We start from the raw sequence: 25,409 nt of genomic DNA, 5'->3' as shown, positions 1-25,409 counted from the left end.
TGCATTTTCCTAAAATTCTGTTACTAGATTCAGCATTACCTAGTGATACCAAATGATACTCTTTTCATGGAGATGAGATTTTTCTTTCATTATTCATTTTCTTCCAAACATTAAATACCTTGACCAATCATTTCAGAACGTGGGATCTTTAAGTAGATTATAACATCTTCTGAATGGTCGAATTACCATTTGGGAAATAGTCTCTATAATTCTTTTTGATCACACAATGTCTTTTCCTGTCAAGATTTCATTAATATGTAATTACTTGCCTGTAACAGCAGTGAATCCCTTTATCACATGTATTTAATGAACATATAAATAACTCTGTGATGCACTTTTTCCAATTTCTGATACAGGCCAGCCTGTTTAAATATTGTGTTTGTAGTAAGTAAAAGTCTATTAAGAATCACACTTATATTTTGTAGACAAAGCATCTGCATTATTTTAAGAAATGTTTTGACCTCAGTGTGTACCATTTTTTAATCCTAAAAGTTTAGATGCTATATGTAATAACCGTGGAAAAAATCCATGATATGTACAAATGTTGGGATCGCATGCCTAGTATTGACACATATTTGATGTAGAGAAGCGATAGTATGGTACACTGGAAGGGGCAAGAGGCTTTCAGTCAGAAACACGGGTGTGTGTCCTGGTCCTGAACTTCCTAGCTGTGTTACTTTTGGGAAGTCACTTAGCTTCTCGGAACTTTAGTTTTGTCAAGTGTGAAATGGGGAAATTGTAGAGGGATTGTGATGGTTTAGTAACCTAAGAGGTAATATTACCTAGCGCAGGCATTCAGTGTACAGCAGTGGTTGTGTTAATAGTGGATATGGCTGTAGCAGTAGCAGCAGCAGCAGTTTTTGGTACATGTCGATGGGAATGTCATAATAGATATATTTTAGTTTTAAGTGCATTAAGTAGGCTTTAAAAGACTGATGAATAAACAAAATGCAAAATTGTAGTAGGGAATATTCCTCCTTGATGACACCAGTGCTTTCATTTCTCATCTGTGATGGTACCCCTTTTCTGGTATCAGGTACCTGAGATTCCAGATTATTAATCAAAACTTGAGCATTGTTTCAAGTGAAGTTAAAGTTTTTAATTTCACTTTTTATTGACTTGTAGATGTAGGAAAATGAACAAATCATAAATGAGCAATTTGATGAACTGTCATAAAGTGAACAAGATTAAGAAACAGACGTAACCAGCCTCCCTGTGCCCTCTCCTTTCACCCTCTTCTGGTCACCTCACCCAACAGAACCGCTACGCTGACTTATAACATGACAGCTTAGTTTTGTCTGTTAAACATATGGAGTGGTTTATGAGGACTGTTTTACCTAAATTCTGGAAAAGCATAAAGAACTTTTCTCCTCAAAAGAGATCAGATTTCTGATGTTCTTTAAATTAAATACCTCTCTTATTTTTCTAATGCTGGATGTACAATGACATTTTGGTTTTTTTATATTTAAAGTGTGTTTGTTGTAGACAGAATATAGTTGAATCTTGCTGTTTTATCTAGCAATCTCTGCCTTTTAATTGGCGTGCTTAGACCATTTACAGGCAGACCTTGTTTTATTGCGCTTTGCTTTATTGTGCTTCACAGATACTGTGTCTTTTACAGATTGAAGGTTTGTGGCAACCCTACATCAGGCAAGTCTATGGGCGCCATTTTTTCCAACAGCATTTGCTCGCTTTGTGTCACATTTTGGTAATTTCTGCAATATTTCAAACTTTTTCATTATTATATTTGTTATATGATCTGTGATTAGTGATCTTTGATGTTACTGTTGCAAAAAGATTATGACTTGCTGAAGGCTCTAATGATGGTTAGCATTTTTTAGCAGGAAAGTATTTTTTTTAAAATTTATTTATTTAATTTATTATTTTTGGCTGCGTTGGGTCTTTGTTGTTGCACGCAGGCTTTCTCTAGTTGCTGCGAGCGGGGCTACTCTTTGTTGCGGTGCGCGGGCTTCTCATTACAGTGGCTTCTCTTGTTGCAGAGCACGGGCTCTGGGTGCACGGGCTTCAGTAATTGTGGCTCGCGGGCTCTAGAGCGCAGGCTCAGTAGAGCGCAGGCTCAGTAGTTGTGGCGCACGGGCTTAGTTGCTCCGCGGCATGTGGGATCTTCGCGGACCGCGGCTCGAACCTGTGTCCCTTGCATTGGCAGGCGGATTCTTAACCACTGCGCCACCAGAGAAGTCCCTTCAGGTTTATTCTGATTGTTGCTTATTGACTTTCTTGGATCTTCTGTGCTAAATTTAGGAAATTCATGCCTGTTATTTCTTCAGGTATTTTTCCTCTTCCTCCTCCCATCCCCAATATGCATACACTCTTTACTGGGACTCCACTTATGTGTGTGTTAGCCACTTGATTCTGTCTCACAGTTAACTTTTTTCTGTATTTTTCTCCTCTGTTTCATTTTGGATAGTTCTTATTACTATGTCTTTATAAACTTATGAATCTTTTCTTTTGCAGTGTCTGCTATTAATGACATCAGTGTGTTTTTCATTTTAGCTGCTGAATTTTTTATTCCTAGGAGTTAGATTTGGGTCTTTATTTTCTATGTCTTTCCTTATCATGTTATTGGTGTTTCTTGGAAATTGATTATTCTCCTGGTTATGGGCCATAATTTCTTACTTTATTGCATACCTTGTATTTTTTATTGGGTGCCAGACATTTAGGTTTATTTATCTCACTAGTAGAGCTCATATCTCAGTTGTTATGGAACATGCTTTGTCCTTTCCCCAATTCTGTTGGTTTATTCAATCACACCTCTGAGTTTCACCAGCTACCTTACTGTGTATACTAGAAGGTTAGCTTAGATCAGCTACACAGTTGATCTAAATAGGTTTCTGAATTTGTAATGGGGTAAATTAATCTGTATGTGTTTTTTTAATCTGAAAATCATAGAACGTGATCTAGCGATGCACATATAGAGGTATTTATTTTTTATTGTTTTCCTTGTGGATAATTTGGACTTTGTTTTTATTCCAGGGTCAATTCCCAGATCACTTTCTGTACTTCCTGTCTCTGATTTTGTGAATGAGTGTTTATTACATAGTTAAGAATCTATATAAAAAAATGAGACTCATTTCCTTCAAATTCTCCAGTGTTTTGCTTTCATTCTCTTCCTACAGTCTCTAGTTTAACTTTGAAGCTCATCAGCAATAGAGATGTGTTAGAATAACTAGCACTGCAGACACTTACACCATTGTCTTCCCAACCACAGCCTGTGGAGTTGACCCCAGAGCCTCTCCCTCTTTATTTCCGGGGTTTTCATCTCTTCAGATGTGGTTATTGTCAGTCTGCAGTGTAATCTGGCCTAGACTTAGAAGACTCATGATGAAAAGGCTGTAAATAGACTTGTACAGCAGTATCTCAGAGCAAACAGTCCTTATGCCTCTTCGTTTATTGAAAGCTTAGGACATTCCACATCTCTTTGTGCTTATTTATGCTCCTACACGCAGACCAAGAGTCAGCTGTGGTCTACAGTATTGCAATGTTGCTAATGGCACGGCTACGAGATAGGGAGTCCTACAGTCCATTTTAGAAACTTTAAATCAGAAACTTTTGAATAAACCTCAGGTACATTATCAAAATCTTTAGTTACAGGGAAAGCATATTGATCTTGAGATATAAATACCCCTGTGGTTTTTGGGTGGTTTTTGTTGTTTCATTTATTCAGATTTATCCATCTGTTCTTCAGTCTGTCCATCATCCATTCATCCATTAAATATTTAGTGAGGTTTAAATGCATGCCAGGTATTGAACGAAGGATATAAAAATGACTAAAGCTTTGAAGGAGCTTACAGTTTAGTAAAGGAGCAAGACAAATAATTGTAATTCAGTACACTGACAGCAGTAACAGAAATACACGCAGGGTTTAGTAATCTGGAAGAAAGTCTGGTAAGCTGCTTGATCTGGGAACAGCAGAGAAGGTTTCAGTTTTTTTCCTGTAATGAACACTACATTGATTGACACAGTTAAAGATAACATTGTAAATATGCCTGCCATGAATCATACTACTTTTCTCTCCATTTAGATGAGGTTAATGTGCTTTCTTTTTCTTTTTCTTTTCATGTATCTTATATCCACATTTTTTTCTTCCTGCTGCCATTATACAGCTTGGTTTCTGAAGTACACATTTTTCTCTTTGAAGAGTTTTTCAGAAGTTAGAGTCACACAGTGCTTCCTTTCTTAAAGAAGTTATCTCATTAATTACTTGATTTAATCATTTTGCTGAGATCCTTCTTTAAGTTAGGTGCTGAGGGTATAAAGTGCTCACTCTCTGAAAGACATGTATACAGATAATGACAGTAGCAGTGAGATAAATGCTGAAAGAGTTAGCTACACAGTCTTAGGTATGTAGTCTTCCTCTTAAATTGACTTTTATATTTTTCATTTATTGTTCATTTCTATCTTGACTAAATCTTATATTTCGAGTTCTTAAGAGTTTTCTTGTTATTTGTTTTCGAGAGCTCTGCTTTTAGAATTAAAAGAGTATCAGTGGATCTGTTTCTATTGATCATTGAGTCATTTATTCGTTCAGTAAGTCAATGATGATTTTTGAGCTCATAGAGTTTACCTACCTGCAAATTTATAATCATAATATTTAACTTATGGGGTGTTTGAGGATTAAATGAAATAATGCATTTATATAAATTTAGTTAAAATGATGATATATTATTGCTATGCATGTAACACTGCTAGGAGTTGTGGTGGATGCAAAGGAATATTTACAAGAAAGGAAAATTTACTTTTAGTAGGGATACAAAATATGTACTAGGAAATTAAAGAACTTCATGAAAACATGAGACAAATGTACCACCTTATGTATATTTTCATAAGGTCAAATAAGAGTAAATGCCAGATGAATTGTGCAGTTATTAATAGTGAGAATTTAGAACAGGAAGAAAGCAATGCCTGGAATGGTCATAGAAACATCTGAGAGAAGTGGGAATTTGAGCTGGAAGAGGTGGGGTTCAGATAAGTAGGACATCGTAGTGTCTGAGAGCACAGGCTCTGGAAACAGACTGCCTGGCTTCAAATCCCAGCTGCAGCATTTTAGTTGTGAGACTTCGGACGAGTTACTAAATAAACGTTTCTGTGTCTGTGTCTCCTCTATGGTAAAATGGGAAAGGATATTGTCTGTCTCTCAGGATTGCTGAATTTGTGTGTGTGTGTGTGTGTGTGTGTGTAATAGCTTAGAACTTTATAGTTGTTCTCACACATTATAAGCATTTTATAAGTGTCAGGTATAGGCTGGACAACGTTGGATAGCTTTATAGATGGTGTGTGAAATGTCCATTTAGTACAGGTCTGTAAGTAGGAATATGCAGGGATTTTGAAGGGTGACAATGAGGAAATCAATTTTCCTGTGGCTTCGGATCTGCATGGGCATTATTTATGCTGCTTTATTTGGTAATATGAATAAAAAGGAGATAAAAAACTCTTCTTTTCCTCTCTAATCCTTTTGTTCAAACTCTTAGCAGTACAACCTTATATAGGGTCAGGGTTTATAATGTACATTGATACAATTCATGAACATTTTGGTATATTTCATTAGTTTTATAGTTGATAAATTCAGTTGTCATATACTTTTATCTTTGTTGTGGGTCTTGTTGTCTTGAAGTAACATGAAATAAGGGCCTTACTGTTATTCTCTCTGCTGGTTCTGGGTCAGTCTAAGTAACACAGAACACAGAGTGAAATGGATTGGATTTCTCTCCTATTATCGATACATCCCTTTTGATAGTTGTGGACATGTAGTTTTGGGCCTCCCTGGTGTGAAGATAGTTCTCATCAATTCTTATTTGACTCTTATACCTCAGATCTTTCAGTATCATCACATTTAATATGTATTCTCGCTCACTGAATGAAGTACTGGCAACCTCAAATATAAAGTTTGGTCGATTACTATAAATGAAAATTGTAATTCACCACTTTTAAGCTGAGCCCATTTTTTTTCTAAATTGAAGTATAGTTGATTTACAATGTTGTGTTAGTTTCAGATGTATAGCAAAGTGATCCGTACATATATATATTCTTTTTCAGATTCTTTTTCCTTATAGGTTATTACAAAATATTGAGTATAGTTCCCTGTGCTATACAGTAGGTCCTTGTTGGTTATCTGTTTTATATGTAGTAGTGTTATATGTTAATTCCAAACTCCTAATTTATCCTTCCCCCACCTTTCTCCTTTAGTAACCATAAGTTTGTTTTCTATGTCTGTGGGTCTATTTCTGTTTTGTAAATAAGTTCATTTGTATCATTATCATCCACATATAAGTGATATTATATGATATTTGTCTTTGTCTGGCTTACTTCACTTAGTATGATAATCTCTAGGTCCATCCATCCAAATAATGTGTGCTGCAAATCACATTATTTCATTCTTCTTTATGGCTGAGTCATATTCCATTGTGTGTGTGTGTGTGTGTGTGTGTGTGTGTGTGTATATATATACACACACACACACATCTTTATCCATTCATCTGTTGATGGACATTTAGGTTGCATCCTTGTCTTGGCTATTGTAAATAGTGCTGCAATGAACATTGGGGTGCATGTATCTTTTCGACTTACGGTTTTCTTCAGATATATGCCCAGGAGTCAGATTGCTGGATCATGTGGTAGATCTATTTTTAGATTTTTAAGGCCCCTGAATACTGTTCTCCATAGTGGCTGTACCAATTTACATTCCCGCCAGTAGTGTAGGAGGGTTCCTTTTTCTCAACACCCTCTCCAGCATTTACTATTTGTAGACTTTTTGATAGTGGCCATTCTGACCGGAGTGAGGTGATACCTCATTTTTGTTTTGATATGCCTTTCTCTAATGATTAGGGATGCTGAGTATTTTTTCATGTGCCTGTTGGCCGTCTGTATGTCTTCTTTTGAGAAATGTCTATTTAGATCTTCTGCCCATTTTTTGATTGGTTTTTTTTTTTTTTTTTGATATTGAGCTATATGAGCTGTTTGTATATTTTGGAAATTAATCCCTGTCAGTGGCATCATTTGCAAATATTTTTTCCCATTCTGTAGGTTGTCTTTTTGTTTTGCTTATGGTTTCCTTTGCTGTGTAAAAGCTTTTGAGTTTAATTAGGTCCCATTTAAAAAATTTTTGTTTTTATTTCCATTACTGTAGGAGATAGATCCAAAATTGCTGTGATTTATGTCAAAGAGTGTTCTACCTATGTTTTCCTCTAGGAGTTTTATAGTAGCCGGTCTTACATTTAGGTCTTTAATTAATTTTGAATTTATTCTTGTATATGGTATTAGAGAATGTCCTAATTTCATTCTTTCTCATATAGCTGTCTAGTTTCCCAAGCACCACTTATTGAAGAGGCTGTCCTTTCTTCATTGTAAACTCCTGCCTCCTTTGTTGTAGATTAATTGACCATAGGTGCATAGGTTAGTTTTTGGAGACCATATTTTCCATAGGTACAGCATTATAAATAGGAAAATCATCAGAAAAATAAATAAAAATGTAAAATATACATTTATACATATTTGTTATATGTATAACACCAAATTCTGAATGGAAAAAGTATTATTAAATTATTATTAAATTAAAATTATTATTTTTTAAAATATTGTTTTCTTGTTTAATGCAATGATGGATTTTAGAGAATTCAAATGATATTTTTACTGAGATAGCAAGACCATATCTTAATTCAAATGATTCTTTGATGGTGAAATGAAACAATATAATCTATAAGGAAATATTTAAAAATTAAAGTATAGTTGATTTAAAATATTATATTAGTTTCAGGCATACAACATAGTAATTCAGTGTTTTTATAGATTATAATCCACTTAAAGTTACTATAAAATATTGGCTAAATTCCCTATGCTGTATAATATATCCATATATCTTATTTATTACATAAAGTAGTTATGTAATAAATAGTAGTAGTTTGTACCTTTTAATCCTCTACCCCTATCTTGCCTCTCCAAAAGAAATCCAGAACAATATTCCAGTGATTCATGTTAAGGAGTGTCCTGCCTATGTTTTCTTCTAAGAGTTTTATGGTTTCCAGTCTTACATTTAGGTCTTCAATCCATTTTGCATTTTTCTTTGTATATGGTGTGAAAAAATGTTCTAATTTTATTCTTTTACATGTAGCTGTCCAGTTTTCCCAGCACTACTTATTGAAGAGACTGTCTTTTTCCCATTGTATAGTCTTGCCTCCTTTGTCGAAGATTAATGGACCATATGTGTGTGGGCCTATTTCTGGACTCTCTGTTGTGTTCTATGGATCTATGTGTCTGTTTTTGTGCCAGTGCCATACTGTTTTGATTACTGTAGCTTTATAGTATAGTTAGCTTTATAGTATAGTCTGAAGTCAGGGAGCAGGATACTTCCAGCTTTGTTCTTTTTTCTCAAGATTGCTTTGGCTATTCAGGGTCTTTTTTGGTTCCATATCAATTTTAGGATTATTTGTTCTAGTTCTGTAAGAAACGTCATGGGTATTTTAATAGGAATTGCATTAAATCTGTAGGTTGCTTTGGATAATATGGACATTTTAACAGTATTAATTCTTCTAATACATAATCATGGGATACCTTTCCTTTCTTGTTATCATCTTCAATTTCCTTCATCAGTGTTTTAAGTTTTCAGAGTGTACATCTTTCACTTCCTTGGTTAAGTTTTTTTTAGGTGTTTATTCTTTTTGGTGAAATTTAAACAGAATTGTTTTCTTGTTTTCTCTTATAGTTCATTATTAGTGTATAGAAGAGTAACAGATTTCTGTGTATTAATTTTGTGTCCTGCAACTTTACTGAATTTATTTGTTAGTTCTAATAGTTTTTCTGGTGGAGACTTTAGGCTTTTCTATATGTAGTATCATGTCATCTTCAAATAGTGGCAATTTTACTTCTTCCCTTCCATTTTGGATGCCTTTTATTTCTTTTTCTTGTCTGGATGTTCTGTCCATTGATGTAAGTGGTGGGTTAAGTTCCCCTACTGTTACTGTATTATTGTTAATTTCTCCCTTTATGTCTGTTAATACTTGCTCTATATATTCAGGTGCTCCTATGTTAGGTGCATATATGTTTACACATGTTAAATCCTCTTCTTCGATTGACCCTTTTATTATTATGTGTTGCCCTTCTTTGTCTTTTTGTTATAGACTTCATTTTAAAGCCTACTTTGTTTGATAAGAGTTTGCTACACCAGCTTTCCTTTTGTTTCCGTTTACATGGAATATCTTTTTCCATTCTCTCCCTTTCAGTCTGTGTGCATCTTTAGCTCTGAAATAAGTCTCTTGCAGGCAACATATAGGTATGTCTTGTTTTTTTTTAATCCAGTCACCCTATATCTTTTTTTTTTAAACCATTTAAAAAAATTGAGGTATAGTTAATTTACAATGTTGTGTTAGTTTCAGGTGTACAGCAAAGTGATTGTTTACCTACATATGTATATTCTTTTTCAGATTCTTTTCCATTATAGGTTATTGCCAGATATCAAATATAGTTCCCTCTCCTATACAGTAGGTCCTTGTTGCTTCACCCTGTATCTTTTGAGTGGAGCATTTGGTCCATTGACAATTAAAGTGACTACTGATAGATATACCCTTATTGCCATTTTGTTACTTGTTTTCTGGTTGTTTTTGTAGTTCTTCTCTGCTCTTTCCTTCTTTTAATCTATTCCCTTTAGTGTTATAATTGTGTTCCTTTCTCTCTAGATTTTGTGTATCTGTTGTAGGTTTTTGATTTGTAGTTACCATGGGGTTCATATATGTTGACCTATAGCTATATCTACTTTTTTTCAAACTGGTAGTCATTTAAGTTCAAACACATTCTAAAAGATCTATGTTTTTTCATCCCCCCTCCATGTTTTGTGCTTTTGAGGTCGTATTTTATATCTCAGTTTCTAAATAAGTAAGTCCCACTGATTTTCAATACAGTTAAGGGGACTTGTCTTCCTGGTGTGGGACCACAGGGCTGGGTTGTCTAACATGTATCTCAAATCCCTCATTCCCTAGGGAGGATCCCTGACTCTCTGATATCCCCTTCCTCTTCTGTGTCCCCTTCTAGGGACACAGGTTCCGACCTGATCTCTTCTGCCTTCCTGCCCACCTCTGTGTGAATCTTTTTTTACAGCCTTGGTTGTAAATAGAAGCGATATTTTCTAGTCTCCAGGTTGTTTTCAGCTAGAGTTGCTCCACCTGTAGATGTATAGATGTGTTTTTGATGAGTTCGTAGGGCAGGTGAGCTCAGCATCTTACTTCTCTGCCATCTTGATTTCCCCAGTCATAAAAATTATTACATAAATGTTTTGTTTGCTTTTTTAAAGATGTTATTCATTTTAGCTTATTCTTATTCAAGTATAGGCTGTTGAAACTGGGTTTGAGAATGCCTTTTTTTCCCTAGTGACTTTCCTTGTAGCAAGGATAGGTATTCTTCATTTTTCTGAGGACCTTCAGTGTCTCTTCTTCAAAATTAGTCATTTGTTCAAGGGGCGGGTGATAGTGGTAGTGGTATAGGGGGGCAATTTTCATATCATTGATGTCTCTATTCATCCTTTGCCCCTTGTTTTGTTGACATTAAACACCTATGTGAATAGCGTCCTTTCTCAATTATTTATAACTAACTTTTCTGGAAATTTCTTCAATGGTTCTCTATTGGAGTTTGTGCCTTTCCCTTAAACTTTAATGATTTTATGACTCGTTTTCCTTAGAAATAATCAAATCATCCTTTGCTCATGGTTAAATATTTATTTTTAAAGTTGAGTGTAAGCATTTGGGAGAGAGATGATGCCTTGTGGAAATTGTTACTTATTACTACCTTATAAATCAGCTCCTCAAATTCTCTTGTTACTATTTGTTGCATTGGCCAGGTGCCTTATACCCAGTATGATGTCAGCAGAGTTTATTGCCATTGTTAGGCATTTGTAAATATAATCATTGATATGATTCTTAATATGGTGTTACTATCTATCATAAAGTAGATCTTGAAATGACAGTCAGTCACATATGTCCTGTATTTCACTACACATGAAAAACCTTCTTGGTGGCATTAATAATATTGATGGTCTTTATGATGGATGAACTTTTACTGTATACAAGGTACGATTCTGAAGGCTTTATATGTTCTAATTTGATCCTTCCCAAATTTAGATTCTTACCCCTATTTCACTAATGAGGAAATTGAAGCACAGGCAGATTGGATAACTTGGTCAAGATTACATGGTTCTGCAGGGTGGCATCACAGAGTTCTAACACAGAGGTTAGACTTCTAAGAGCATGCTCCAATTATTCTGGATTAGAATCCAAGAAAACATTGCTCTAGTCCCATCTTCATTTTGGGCACATAATATTACAGTATTTACTAAATAGATGAGGCAGCTGGGTCCCAGAGATTAAATTAGTGGTGGAGGAGAAGTCAAATCTTAGTGTGGTGGTTTTTTTTTTTTTTTTTTTTTTACTCTTGTTTCTCTTTTACACATTGCTAACATCTGAGAATACTGGTAAGTTTCAGGATATCTTATTAGCCGATTCTGTATTTTCTAAGTCACTTATTAATGAAATTGAATCCCATTGATCTGGAGGAGAACTCTGACGTCTTTAAATTTTTTCTTTCAGACTTGGTGTTCTGAGTGATAACTAGCTTTTTAATTGGTTTCCCCTTGAGTTTCTGATCAAGTTTGACTTATTCAGTGATGGTAATCACATGTAGTTATACATGTAGGCCCAAATTATTATTATTTTTTGTCCTTTCTTTTCCAGAACATTTTCTTCTATGCTAAATAATAGAAATAAATATAGCTTCACATCTTAAAACCAGTGCATGAAAGGTGGCAATTAGTAGTAACACACTGTCTGTTTAGCCTTTTGTTTCCAAGACATAGAACACGAATAAAAGAACTTTTTGTAAGTTTATCCCTGATAAAATTTCTTTGAAATAAAACATTTATATTTAGTGTGAGAAATAATTGGTGAGAGAATAGTTGAACATAATAGAACTTGTTATAGTCATTCCTTTTCTGCTGACAGATAAATGTAACCTTCAGATGAAACTGGCAAAGCTTATTGTTTGCCATAAAACAATGAGCAGGGCTCTAATATAAAGAATCCTAAAATTAAACAAAAGCAGCCATTATTCTGTAAAGAGACAATTTAAGTTTACCATTTACTTCGTTTTTTTAGTGGGGATGATGCATTTAAATTCTAAGTCTTCCCTAGCAAAATGGAAACGAGAGAAGAAAAAGATGAAATAAAGCGTATATAAATGTTATTTTGTGTTTATAGAACTTTAGATTCAAAGTATAAGTTTTGCAACTAACCAAACTTTCTACAGTTCTTTAGAAGGAACAGTTTGTGTTTTCTAGGTTTTTTTAACCACATTTTCACCTAATCCACTTAGTGATTAACTTACATAGCTAATATTTTTGTTGGGAACAGAATTAATGAAAACGTTTTCCTCTGAATTTTATTAAGCATTCTATCATTCTGTTTACCTTATGAAAGAATAAGTAGCCAAAATATGGGCATATTAAAGATGGTAATGATAGAACTAATCAATTATTTTGAAGTGTAAAAAATGGTCAGATTTTGGAAAATATGTATTCTGAAATCATTTTTCCCCCATAAGTGTAACATAACATGTTAAATAATCTAGATTGTAGATGTATACCATCACCAGTATAGCTTGCCCTTTCATCAGGATAATAATCTATATCAGGAAAGTATTCTTGTTCTCACTGTCAGATCTACAGATTCCATGTAAATATACCTCCTTGATGTATCTTTAAGTCCTTTTATTGCTCTATTCCAATTTTGAATTTTTGTGATACTTGTGAGATCACTCTAAAAAAATCTTTGTTGTGCTGTCAATTAATTAACTCAGTTGACACATTATTTTAGAGTCTGCTAAATGTCAGGCACTATTTTAGGTTTGAGGATATGGCAATAGACAAAACAAACAAAAATTCTGCCCTTAGGAAACTCATGAAAGAATGCTCAACATCATTAATTATTAGAGAAATGCAAATCAAAGCTACAATGAGATATCACCTCACACCAGTCAGAATGGCCATCATCAAAAAATGTACAAACAATAAATGCTGGAGAGGGTGTGGAGAAAAGGGAACCCTCTTGCACTGTTGGTGGGAATGTAAATTGATACAGCCACTATGGAGAACAGTATGGAGGTTCCTTAAAAAACTAAAAGTAGAACTACCATGCGACCCAGCAATCCCACTACTGGGCATATACCCTGAGAAAACCATAATTCAAAAAGAGTCATGGGGCTTCCCTGGTGGCGCAGTGGTTGAGAATCTGCCTGCCAATGTTCGAGCCCTGGTCTGGGAAGATCCCACATGCTGCGGAGCAACTGGGCCCGTGAGCCACAACTACTGAGCCTGCGCGTCTGGAGCCTGTGCTCCGCAACAAGAGAGGCCGCGACAGTGAGAGGCCCGCGCACCGCGATGAAGAGTGGCCCCCCACTTGCCACAACTAGAGAAAGCCCTCCCACAGAAACGAAGACCCAACACAGCCATAAATAAATAAATAAATAAATTAAAAAAAAAAAAAAGAGCTAGGAAGGGGAGGTGGTGGTGGAAATTAAAAAAAAAAAAAAAAAAAAAGAGTCATGTACCACAATGTTCACTGCAGCACTATTTACAATAGCCAGGACATGGAAGCAACCTAAGTGTCCATCGACAGTTGAATGGATAAAGAAGATGTGGCACATATATACAATGGAATATTACTCATCCATAAAAAGAAACGAAATGGAGTTATTTGTAGTGAGGTGGATGGACCTAGAGTCTGTCATACAGAGTGAAGTAAGTCAGAAAGAGAAAAACAAATACCATATGCTAACACATATATATGGAATCTAAAAAAAAAAAAAAAATTGGTCATGAAGAACCTAGGGGCAGGATGGGAATAAAGATCCAGACCTACTAGAGAATGGACTTGAGGACACGGGCAGGGGGAAGGGTAAGCTGGGACAAAGTGAGAGAGTGGCATGGACATATGTACACTACCAAATGTAAAACTGATAGCTAGTGGGAAGCAGCTCCATAGCACAGGGACATCAGCTCGGTGCTTTGTGACCACCTAGAAGGGTGGGATAGGGAGGGTGGGAGGGAGGGAGACGTAAGAGGGAAGAGATATGGGGATATATGTATATGTATAGCTGATTCACTTTGTTATAAAGCAGAAACTAACACACCATTGTAAAGCAATTATGCTCCAATAAAGATGTTAAAAAAAAAAAAAAAAGAAAGGAAAAGAAATTTATATTCTGATTGGGGAAGAGGTCCTGTCTGTTTCTTAAACACTATCATTTGATTCATGATAAAGAACTTATGTTTTTATAGCAAGCATTTTAAACTCCTAAAATTTGTTTGAAAATAATTTGCTTTGTAGAAGCATCCTGGAAGAAAATCAAAGAGCAGAAAGGTTTATTTTATTTTATTTAATTAATTAATTTATTTACTTTTTATGTAAGTGTTGATGATGAAGCCATATTTGGTAGAATTTAGTTTCATGAGACTAGTACTAGTGATCTAATGGTGTCGAGATTGGTTTTATATTTCAGTTTAAATGTGTCCTTCAGATATGCATGTAAAAGGTCCTTATTGGGTCGTCTGAATTAAAATTTGGGAAGGTTCATATTGCCCTCTACCTGCTGTGCACAATCTAACTGGTACCTCTGTCTAACCTGGTGGCCATCTACTAGCCAGAAGGGTAAGCTTTGGATTCTAACTGTTGAGCTGTGTTTGAATCCTTGGCTCTGTCATTTATTGACTTTATGAGGAGGGGCAAGTTAACCCGGGCCTCAGTGTTCTCATTATAATACGAGGAAGATAATATCACCTACATTAGGTAGGACTAAATTAGGTATTGTATATTACAAGCGTTTCATCCTGTCTGGTCCGTAGTGAGAGATCAATAAATATTAAAGATTATGCTATTGCTGATCGTTCCTGATATATTACTACTAGTATTCTTATTGAATCAGTGGTGATCAGCACATTTAGAAACATGTTGAAACATTTAGTTATGCTGTGCCTTGAAAATGCAGCAAAAATGCATCATTAACTTGGGACTCTATTAGGCCTACTTTTTGGAGTGAGCCTCAGAGCAGAACTTGTCTTTAATGTGTGTTTTGATAAAAATAGGCATGTTTTCTTACCCATTTCTGTTTACTGAAGCTTGACAAAGTTTTACAATTTTCTAGTCTTTAAATACCAAATAAATGTTATTTTGCTGAGAGACCCACACCCTTACTAATCATTTTAGTAATAATCCTTGTATCTAATACATACTTGGTATAGAAGATACAAATCTCAACTTGTGATAACATTTTTCTTAATTTTTTGGAAAACGTTTTGTGTAGCTTGTGGAACCGTGTCTGCTTTAATTAGAAAAGGCAGGAATAGTTTGGTATGTTATTTTTTTTCCTTGTTCCTTAGTTCATTGGTACAATTTATTTTCATGTTGGAAGAGTGAGCATTATTATCATCATTGTATCCAAATGTTATCTTTTCTACTTTTCAGTGATCTGTGATAAAATATGAGTTACTGATGTGGAAGAAAATAAAATAGTTTTTACTTGGTGACAAATGAAGTAGTGTGACAGTGGCACCCATAGTGAACACTGTAATCGTCTGCATGACTCTGCAGTTTAACCCGTGAACTCACAGGCCTTCAAAAATGTATCTCTGGTACATAGTTTGCTAGGACATTACATGCTAGCTAAAAAGCAGGTAAAATACTGTGTTTTAAAAATATGATGTAATACATTTTTTTTTTTTTAAACATCTTTATTGAAGTATAATTGCTATACAGTGGTGTGTTAGTTTCTGCTTTATAACAAAGTGAATCAGTTATACATATACATATGTTCCCATATCTCTTCCCTCTTGCATCTCCCTCCCTCCCACCCGTAATACATTTCTTATTGTGAATATCTAATGGAGAACTTTGAATTCGGACACTTTGCACCAATGATAATGACTTCAAAGGGGATGCTGTTGGTAGATGAATTAGCCCTGATCATTTCCAGATCTTTTTAGCTTCTCTTTTCCTTGTAACCACCCCCCCCCCACGGTGGTCTCCTGTTCCATTTTACGTGAAGACTAATCTCTTTACTTACATAATTTCTAAACGCTTATGAAGTATTTTTTGTGCAAGGCATGTTTCATAACTTAGTAAGATAAGAAATTGCAAAACAACCTCATAATGTACAAAAGTGCAGTCCTTTCTCTGGGGCTGTGGTAAATTTCAGGAAGTGCTACTGTTGATCCTCAAATATGCGATAAGATGTTTTATTGAACTGTAAAAGCAAGGCAATTGAAATTTGTTTTTAGAATTTTTGTCTTCATTCTTAATTCAGGATGTTTCCGTTGTTTTCATGGATTTATGGAATATTAGGGCTAAAAGGTACTTTAGAGGTAATGTTTGAAGTGCTTCACTTTAGAAAGTCACGTGTGGAAGACTGCGTAGCTGGTTAACAGGTGGATGCATTTATGTTTCCCTTGTCTCCTGGTGCAGAGCACATTGCTCTGCTGTGTTACTTTACTGTCTTTACCTCACTCTTCCTTTTTAATTTATTCTTAATTCCACCCAATGAAGACTTGTCTTTTCCTCTTAAGACTCTCCTTCTGTCATTTGTTAGTGATATTTTTTTACCTGCAGAACTATTTCTTCACTCTGGATATTACCTGTCCTCTAGGTCGAGGCTGTCCAATATAGGAGCCACCAGCCACATGTGGCTATTTAAATTTTAAATAAAACTGATTAAATTTAAATAATATTTAAGGTTTCTTTCTTCGTATCAGTGTCACATTTCAAGTGGTTAATACAGGTACATGTAGCTTAGTGGTTACTGTATTGGATAGCACAGTTAGAGGACATTTCTGTGATCACAGGAAGTTAGATTATAAGCTTTTTGAGGGCAAGGGACCATTTATGTGAGCATTAAGAACATAAAATACGGACTTTCGATAAGTATTTTAGAATGTGTGAGTGAAAACGTATCCATACCATCCTTTAGATTTTTTCCAAATTTTTTGTTTTGAATTTTTCTTTTCTTTTGAACCATTTTACGATCAAAGAGAAATCAGCAATTTGGTATTTTTTATTTACGTATTGTATATGATATGTATCATGTACCACTTACCATACCATAAACAGGAATCTTGTTGGTTTAAGGTTATAGGGCTACTTCTGCATCACGTTCCTTGTGTTGCCACTCATTGAGGTGATGTGTATTTTAAATACTTATGCTTTTTTTTTTTTTTAATTTTAAGTTATGACGGTGACTCCTTGATGATCATTCCTTGGCATGAACATAAACACCGAGATAAAGATTGGTGTGAGGAGTTGGAGTGCAGGTAAGAAAGAGCCAGCGTGAAAGCTCTTCATTTCTTTGTGGGATGGCTGAATAGAAGGCCCTGTGCAGGTGGTGTTGGTGGATGGTCATTTATTTGATGGTGGCCCTGCTTGAGAGTTTGAGTGAAGTTTTTTTGAAAACTTGACTTTACTCAAGGTATGTTAAAAGTTCTTTTAATGGAAAAATGTTAAATGCTCCAAAGGAATTATTCTACAAGTGGTCCTTGTATAACAACTCTTTTCATTTTGGGGTATTCCTTTTTACTCTTTGACATATACAGGTATATTTTTCATAGTTGTTTTTATGATATGTGTGCAGTTTTGTTCTTGATTCAGTTTTTTTTTTTTTTTTTTGTATTTCTTTTTTTTTTTTTTTTAAATTTTTTTTTTTTTTTTTAATTTTTAAACATCTTTATTGAAGTATAATTGCTTTACAATGGTGTGTTAGCTTCTGCTTTATAACAAAGTGAATCAGTTATACATATACATATGTTCCCATATCTCTTCCCTCTTGCATCTCCCTCCCTCCCACCCTCCCTATCCCACCCCTCTAGGTGGTCACAAAGCACCGAGCTGATCTCCCTGTGCTATGCGGCTGCTTCCCACTAGCTATCTATTTTACATTTGGTAGTGTATATATGTCCATGACACTCTCTCACCCTGTCACATCTCACCCCTCCTCCTCCCCATATCCTCAAGTCCATTCTCTAGTAGATCTGTGTCTTTATTCCCATCTTGCCACTAGGTTCTTCATGACCTTTTTTTTTTTTTTTTTTCCCTTAGATTCCATATATATGTGTTAGCATACTGTATTTCTTTTTCTCTTTCTGACTTACTTCACTCTGTATGACAGACTCCAACTCCATCCACCTCATTACAAACACCTCCATTTCATTTCTTTTTATGGCTGAGTAATATTCCATTGTATATATGTGCCACATCTTCTTTATCCATTCATCCGATGATGGACACCTAGGTTGCTTCCATGTCCTGGCTATTGTAAATAGAGCTGCAATGAATATTTTGGTACATGACTCTTTCTGAATTATGGTTTTCTCAGGGTATATGCCCAGTAGTGGGATTGCTGGGTCGTATGGTAGTTCTATTTTTAGTTTTTTAAGGAACCTCCATACTGTTCTCCATAGTGGCTGTATCAATTTACATTCCCACCAACAGTGCAAGAGTGTTCCCTTTTCTCCACACCCTCTCCAGCATTTATTGTTTCTAGATTTTTTGATGATGGCCATTCTGACCGGTGTGAGATGATACCTCATTGTAGTTTTGATTTGCATTTCTCTAATGATTAATGATGTTGAGCATTCTTTCATGTGTCTGTTGGCAATCTGTATATCTTCTTTGGAGAAATGTCTATTTAGGTCTTCTGCCCATTTTTGGATTGGGTTGTTTGTTTTTTTGTTATTGAGCTGCATGAGCTGCTTGTAAATCTTGGAGATTAATCCTTTGTCAGTTGCTTCATTTGCAAATATTTTCTCCCATTCTGAGGGTTGTCTTTTGGTCTTGTTTATGGTTTCCTTTGCTGTGCAAAAGCTTTTAAGTTTCATTAGGTCCCATTTGTTTATTTGTGTTTTTATTTCCATTTCTCTAGGACCTGGGTCAAAAAGGATCTTGCTGTGATTTATGTCATAGAGTGTTCTGCCTATGTTTTCCTCTAAGAGTTTGATAGTGTCTGGCCTTACACTTAGGTCTTTAATCCATTTTGAGTTTATTTTTGTGTATGGTGTCAGGGAGTGTTCTAATTTCATACTTTTACATGTACCTGTCCAATTTTCCCAGCACCACTTATTGAAGAGGCTGTCTTTTCTCCACTGTATATGCTTGCCTCCTTTATCAAAGATAAGGTGACCATATGTGCGTGGGCTTATCTCTGGGCTTTCTATCCTGTTCCATTGATCTATATTTCTGTTTTTGTGCCAGTACCAAACTGTCTTGATTACTGTAGCTTTGTAATATAGTCTGAAGTCAGGGAGCCTGATTCCTCCAGCTCCATTTTTCGTTCTCAAGATTGCTTTGGCTATTCGGGGTCTTTTGTGTTTCCATACAAATTGTGAAATTTTTTGTTCTAGTTCTGTGAAAAATGCCAGTGGTAGTTTGATAGGGATTGCATTGAATCTGTAGATTGCTTTGGGTAGCAGAGTCATTTTCACAATGTTGATTCTTCCAATCCAAGAACATGGTATATCTCTCCATCTATTTGTATCATCTTTAATTTCTTTCATCAGTGTCCTATAATTTTCTGCATACAGGTCTTTTGTCTCCTTAGGTAGGTTTATTCCTAGATATTTTATTCTTTTTGTTGCAATGGTAAACGGGAGTGTTTTCTTAATTTCACTTTCAGATTTTTCATCATTAGTATACAGGAATGCAAGAGATTTCTGTGCATTAATTTTGTATCCTGCTACTTTACCAAATTCATTGATTAGCTCTAGTAGTTTTCTGGTGGCATCTTTAGGATTCTCTATGTATAGTATCATGTCATCTGCAAACAGTGACAGCTTTACTTCTTCTTTTCCGATTTGGATTCCTTTTATTTCTTTTTCTTCTCTGATTGCTGTGGCTAACACTTCCAAAACTATGTTGAATAATAGTGGTGAGAGTGGGCAACCTTGTCTTGTTCCTGATCTTAGTGGAAATGGTTTCAGTTTTTCACCATTGAGGACAATGTTGGCTGTGGGTTTGTCATATACGGCCTTTATTATGTTGAGGAAAGTTCCCTCTATGCCTACTTTCTGGAGGGTTTTTATCATAAATGGGTGTTGAATTTTGTCGAAAGCTTTCTCTGCATCTATTGAGATGATTATATGGTTTTTCTCCTTCAATTTGTTAATATGATGTATCACGTTGATTGATTTGCGTATATTGAAGAATCCTTGCATTCCTGGAATAAACCCCACTTGATCATGGTGTATAATCCTTTTAATGTGCTGTTGGATTCTGTTTGCTAGTATTTTGTTGAGGATTTTTGCATCTATGTTCATCAGTGATATTGGCCTGTAGTTTTCTTTCTTTGTGACATCTTTGTCTGGTTTTGGTATCAGGGTGATGGTGGCCTCGTAGAATGAGTTGGGGAGTGTTCCTCCCTCTGCAATATTTTGGAAGAGTTTGAGAAGGATAGGTGTTAGCTCTTCTCTAAATGTTTGATAGAATTCGCCTGTGAAGCCATCTGGTCCTGGGCTTTTGTGTGTTGGAAGATTTTTAATCACAGTTTCAATTTCAGTGGTTGTGATTGGTCTGTTCATATTTTCTATTTCTTCCTGGTTCAGTCTTGGCAGGTTGTGCATTTCTAAGAATCTGTCCATTTCTTCCAGGTTGTCCATTTTATTGGCATAGAGTTGCTTGTAGTAATCTCTCATGATCGTTTGTATTTCTGCAGTGTCAGTGGTTACTTCTCCTTTTTCATTTCTAATTCTATTAATTTGAGTCTTCTCCCTTTTTCTCTTGATGAGTCTGGCTAATGGTTTATCAATTTTGTTTATCTTCTCAAAGAACCAGCTTTTAGTTTCATTGATTTTTGCTATTGTTTCCTTCATTTCTTTTTCATTTATTTCTGATCTGATCTTTATGATTTCTTTCCTTCTGCTAGCTTTGGGGTTTTTTTGTTCTTCTTTCTCTAATTGCTTTAGGTGCAAGGTTAGGTTGTTTATTCGAGATGTTTCCTGTTTCTTGAGGTAGGCTTGTATTGCTATAAACTTCCCTCTTAGAACTGCTTTTGCTGCATCCCATAGGTTTTGGATCGTCGTGTCTCCATTGTCATTTGTTTCTAGGTATTTTTTGATTTCCCCTTTGATTTCTTCAGTGATCACTTCGTTATTAAGTAGTGTATTGTGTAGCCTCCATGTGTTTGTATTTTTTACAGATCTTTTCCTGTAATTGATATCTAGTCTCATAGTGTTGTGGTCAGAAAAGATACTTGATACGATTTCAATTTTTTTAAATTTACCAAGACTTGATTTGTGACCCAAGATATGATCTATCCTGGAGAATGTTCCATGAGCACTTGAGAAAAATGTGTATTCTGTTGTTTTTGGGTGGAATGTCCTATAAATATCAATTAAGTCCATCTTGTTTAATGTATCATTTAAAGCTTGTGTTTCCTTATTTATTTTCATTTTGGATGATCTGTCCATTGGTGAAAGTGGGGTGTTAAAGTCCCCTACTATGATTGTGTTACTGTCGATTTCCCCTTTTATGGCTGTTAGTATTTGCCTTATGTATTGAGGTGCTCCTATGTTGGGTGCATAAATATTTACAATTGTTATACCTTCCTCTTGGATCGATCCCTTGATCATTATATAGTGTCCTTCTTTGTCTCTTGTAATAGTCTTTACTTTAAAGTCTATTTTGTCTGATATGAGAATTGCTACTCCAGCTTTCTTTTGATTTCCATTTGCATGGAATATCTTTTTCCATCCCCTCACTTTCAGTCTGTATGTGTCTCTAGGTCTGAAGTGGGTCTCTTGTAGACAGCATATATATGGGTCTTGTTTTTGTATCCATTCAGCCAGTCTGTGTCTTTTGGTGGGAGCATTTAATCCATTTACATTTAAGGTAATTATCGATACGTATGTTCCTATTCCCATTTTCTTAAATGTTTTGGGTTTGTTATTGTAGGTGTTTTCCTTCTCTTGTGTTTCTTGCCTAGAGAAGTTCCTTTAGCATTTGTTGTAAAGCTGGTTTGGTGGTGCTGAACTCTCTCAGCTTTTGCTTGTCTGTAAAGGTTTTAATTTCTCCATCAAATCTGAATGAGATCCTTGCTGGGTAGAGTAATCTTGGTTGTAGGTTTTTCTCCTTCATCACTTTAAGTATATCCTGCCACTCCCTTCTGGCTTGCAGAGTTTCTGCTGAAAGATCAGCTGTTAACCTTATGGGGATACCCTTGTGTGTTATTTGTTGTTTTTCCCTTGCTGCTTTTAATATGTTTTCTTTATATTTAATTTTTGATAGTTTGATTAATATGTGTCTTGGTGTGTTTCTCCTTGGATTTATCCTGTATGGGACTCTCTGTGCTTCCAGGACTTGATTAACTATTTCCTTTCCCATATTAGGGAAGTTTTCAACTATAATCTCTTCAAATATTTTCTCAGTCCCTTTCTTTTTCTCTTCTTCTTCTGGGACCCCTATAATTCGAATGTTGGTGCGTTTAATGTTGTCCCAGAGGTCTCTGAGACTGTCCTCAGTTCTTTTCATTCTTTTTTCTTTATTCTGCTCTGCAGTAGTTATTTCCACCATTTTATCTTCCAGGTCACTTATCCGTTCTTCTGCCTCAGTTATTCTGCTATTGATCCCATCTAGAGTATTTTTAATTTCATTTATTGTGCTTTTCATCGTTGCTTGGTTCCTCTTTAGTTCTTCTACATCCTTGTTAAATGTTTCTTGCATTTTGTCTATTCTATTTCCAAGATTTTGGATCATCCTTACTATCATTATTCTGAATTCTTTTTCAGGTAGACTACCTATTTCCTCTTCATTTGTTAGGTCTGGTGTGTTTTGACCCTGCTCCTTCATCTGCTGTGTGTTTTTCTGTCTTCTCATTTTGCTTATCTTACTGTGTTTGGGGTCTCCTTTTCACAGGCTGCAGGTTCGTAGTTCCCGTTGTTTTTGGTATCTGTCCCCAGTGGCTAAGGTTGGTTCAGTGGGTTGTGTAGGTTTCTTGGTGGAGGGAACTAGTGCCTGTGTTCTGGTGGATGAGGCTGGATGTTGTCTTTCTGGTGGGCTCGTCCACGTCTGGTGGTGTGTTTTGGGGTGTCTGTGGCCTTATTATGATTTTAGGCAGCCTCTCTGTTAATGGATGGGGCTGTGTTCCTGTCTTGCTAGTTTTTTGGCATAGGGTGTCCAGCACTGTAGCTTGCTGGTCGTTGAGTGAAGCTGGGTCTTGATGTTGAGATGGAGATCTCTGAGAGATTTTCGCCGTTTGGTATTACGTGGGGCTGGGAGGTCTCTTGTGGACCAGTGTCCTGAAGTTGGCTCTCCCACCTCAGAGGCACAGCCCTGATGCCTGGCTGGAGCACCAAGAGCCTTTTGGGAGGTCTGACGTCTTCTGCCAGCGTTCAGTGGGTGTTCTGTAGGAGCAGTTCCACGTGTAGATGTATTTCTCATGTATCTGTGGGGAGGAAGGTGATCTCCGCGTCTTACTCTTCCGCCATCTTGCCCCTCCCTCCTTGATTCAGTTTTAATCTTCACTTTTATAAGACTTAACCATGGAAAGCCTCAGAACATGGAGGCATCAGGTCCCACAGAAGGGGGTGGGAGATGAGGTGTGGGGCTGAAATTCCTGATGAGGAGCATTGGAATCCCTTTACCCCGCACTCCTCAAAGTCAGGTGAATACTCCCTGCTCGTTTTACATTTGGTATGAATCATCTTATGCCTTTGGATTTTTAAAAAACTGTGTGTATGAACTATCTGTCTGATAAATGTTAAATAAAAGCCCTAACCAGTAGTATGGTCATTGCAAGTGAAAAATTTTTTTAACTTTTTATTTTATATTGGAGTAGAGCCGATTAACAATGTTGTGATAGTTTCAGGTGCACAGCAAAGCAACTCAGCCATACATATACATGTATCCATTCTCCCCCAGACTCCCCTCCCAGCCAGGCTGCCACATAACAATGAGCAGAGTTCCCTGTGCTACACAGTAGGTCCTTGTTGGTTATCCTTTTTAAATATAGCAGTGTGTACATGTCAATCCCACCCTTCCTCCCCACTGTAACCATAAGTTCATTCTCTAAGTCTGTGAGTCTGTTTCTGTTATGTAAATACATTCATTTGTATCATTTCTTTTTAGATTCCACATATAATCATACGTTATTTCTCTTTCTCTGTCTGACTTACTTCACTCAGTATGACAATCTCTAGGTCCATCCATGTTGCTGCAAATGACATTATTTCATTCTTTTTTATGGCTGAGTAATATTCCATTGTATATATGTACCACATCTTCTTTATGCATTCCTCTGTCGATGGACATTTAGGTTACTTCCATGTCTTGGCTATTGTAAACAGTGCTGCAATGAACACTGGGGTGCATGCATCCTTTTGGACCATGTTTTTCTCCAGATATATGCCCAGGAATGGGATTGCAGGGTCATATGGTAGCTCTAGTTTTAGGGTTTTAAGGAACCTCCATACTGTTCTCCATAGTGGCTGTACCAATTTACATTCTCACCAACGGTGTAGGAGAGTTCCCTTCTCTCCACACCCTCCTCAGCATTTACTGTTTGTGGATTTTTTGATGATAGCCATTTTGACTGGTGTGAGGTGATATATCATTGTAGTTTTGATTTGCATTTCTCTACTCGTTAGCAATGTTGAACATCTTTTCATGTGCCTCTTGGCCATCTCTATGTCTTCCTTGGAAAAATGTCTATTTAGATCTTCTGCCCAGTTTTTGATTGGGTAGTTTATTTTGATGTGATTAAGCCGCATGAGCTGTTTGTAGATTTTGGAGACTAATGTGTTCTTGGTCACATCATTTGCAAATATTTTCTCCCAATCTGTGGGTTGTCTTTTCATTTTGTTTATGGTTTCCTTTGCTGTGCAAAAGCTTTTGAGTTTAATTAGGTCCCATTTGTTTATTTTTGTTTTTATTTCCATTACTCTGGGAGACAGATCAGAAAAGATATTGCTGTGATTTATGTCAGAGAGTGTTCTGCCTATGTTTTCCTCTGGGAGTTTTATAGTGTCTGGTCTCACATTTAGGTCCTTAATCCACTTTTGAGCTTATTTTTGTGTATGGTGTTAAAGAATGATCTAATTTCATTTTTTCACATGTAGCTGTCCAGTTTTCCCAGCACCATTTGTTGAAGAGACTGTCTTTCCACCATTCTATAGTCTTGCCTCCTCTGTCGTAGATTAATTGACCACAGGTGCCTGGGTTTATTTCTGAGCTTTCTACCCTGTTCCATTGATCTATAGTTCTATTTTTGTGCCAGTACCATACTATTTTGATGACTATAGCTTTGTAGTATAGTCTGAAGTCAGGGAGCCTGATTCCTCCAGCTCCATTTTTCTTTCTCAAGATTCCTTTGGCTATTTGGAGTATTTT

General features: G+C 36.0%; 1 protein-coding gene across 4 annotated transcripts in view; it reads left to right on the top strand.

Annotated features, from left to right (window-relative positions):
• NBAS (NBAS subunit of NRZ tethering complex) overlaps positions 1-25,409 on the top strand; it is a 344,585-nt gene that overhangs the window by 109,279 nt on the left and 209,897 nt on the right. For all 4 annotated transcript variants that reach the window (XM_061168818.1, XM_061168819.1, XM_061168817.1 and 1 more), the window contains one exon: positions 17,267-17,350. In XM_061168818.1, the coding sequence (XP_061024801.1) occupies positions 17,267-17,350 (84 nt within the window). The remainder of the gene's footprint in view (positions 1-17,266; positions 17,351-25,409) is intronic.

This window comes from Eubalaena glacialis, chromosome 14, assembly GCF_028564815.1.
Source record: "Eubalaena glacialis isolate mEubGla1 chromosome 14, mEubGla1.1.hap2.+ XY, whole genome shotgun sequence".
NCBI classification, from domain to species: Eukaryota; Metazoa; Chordata; class Mammalia; order Artiodactyla; family Balaenidae; genus Eubalaena; species Eubalaena glacialis.
This window is presented reverse-complemented; position numbering and strand designations above follow the sequence as displayed.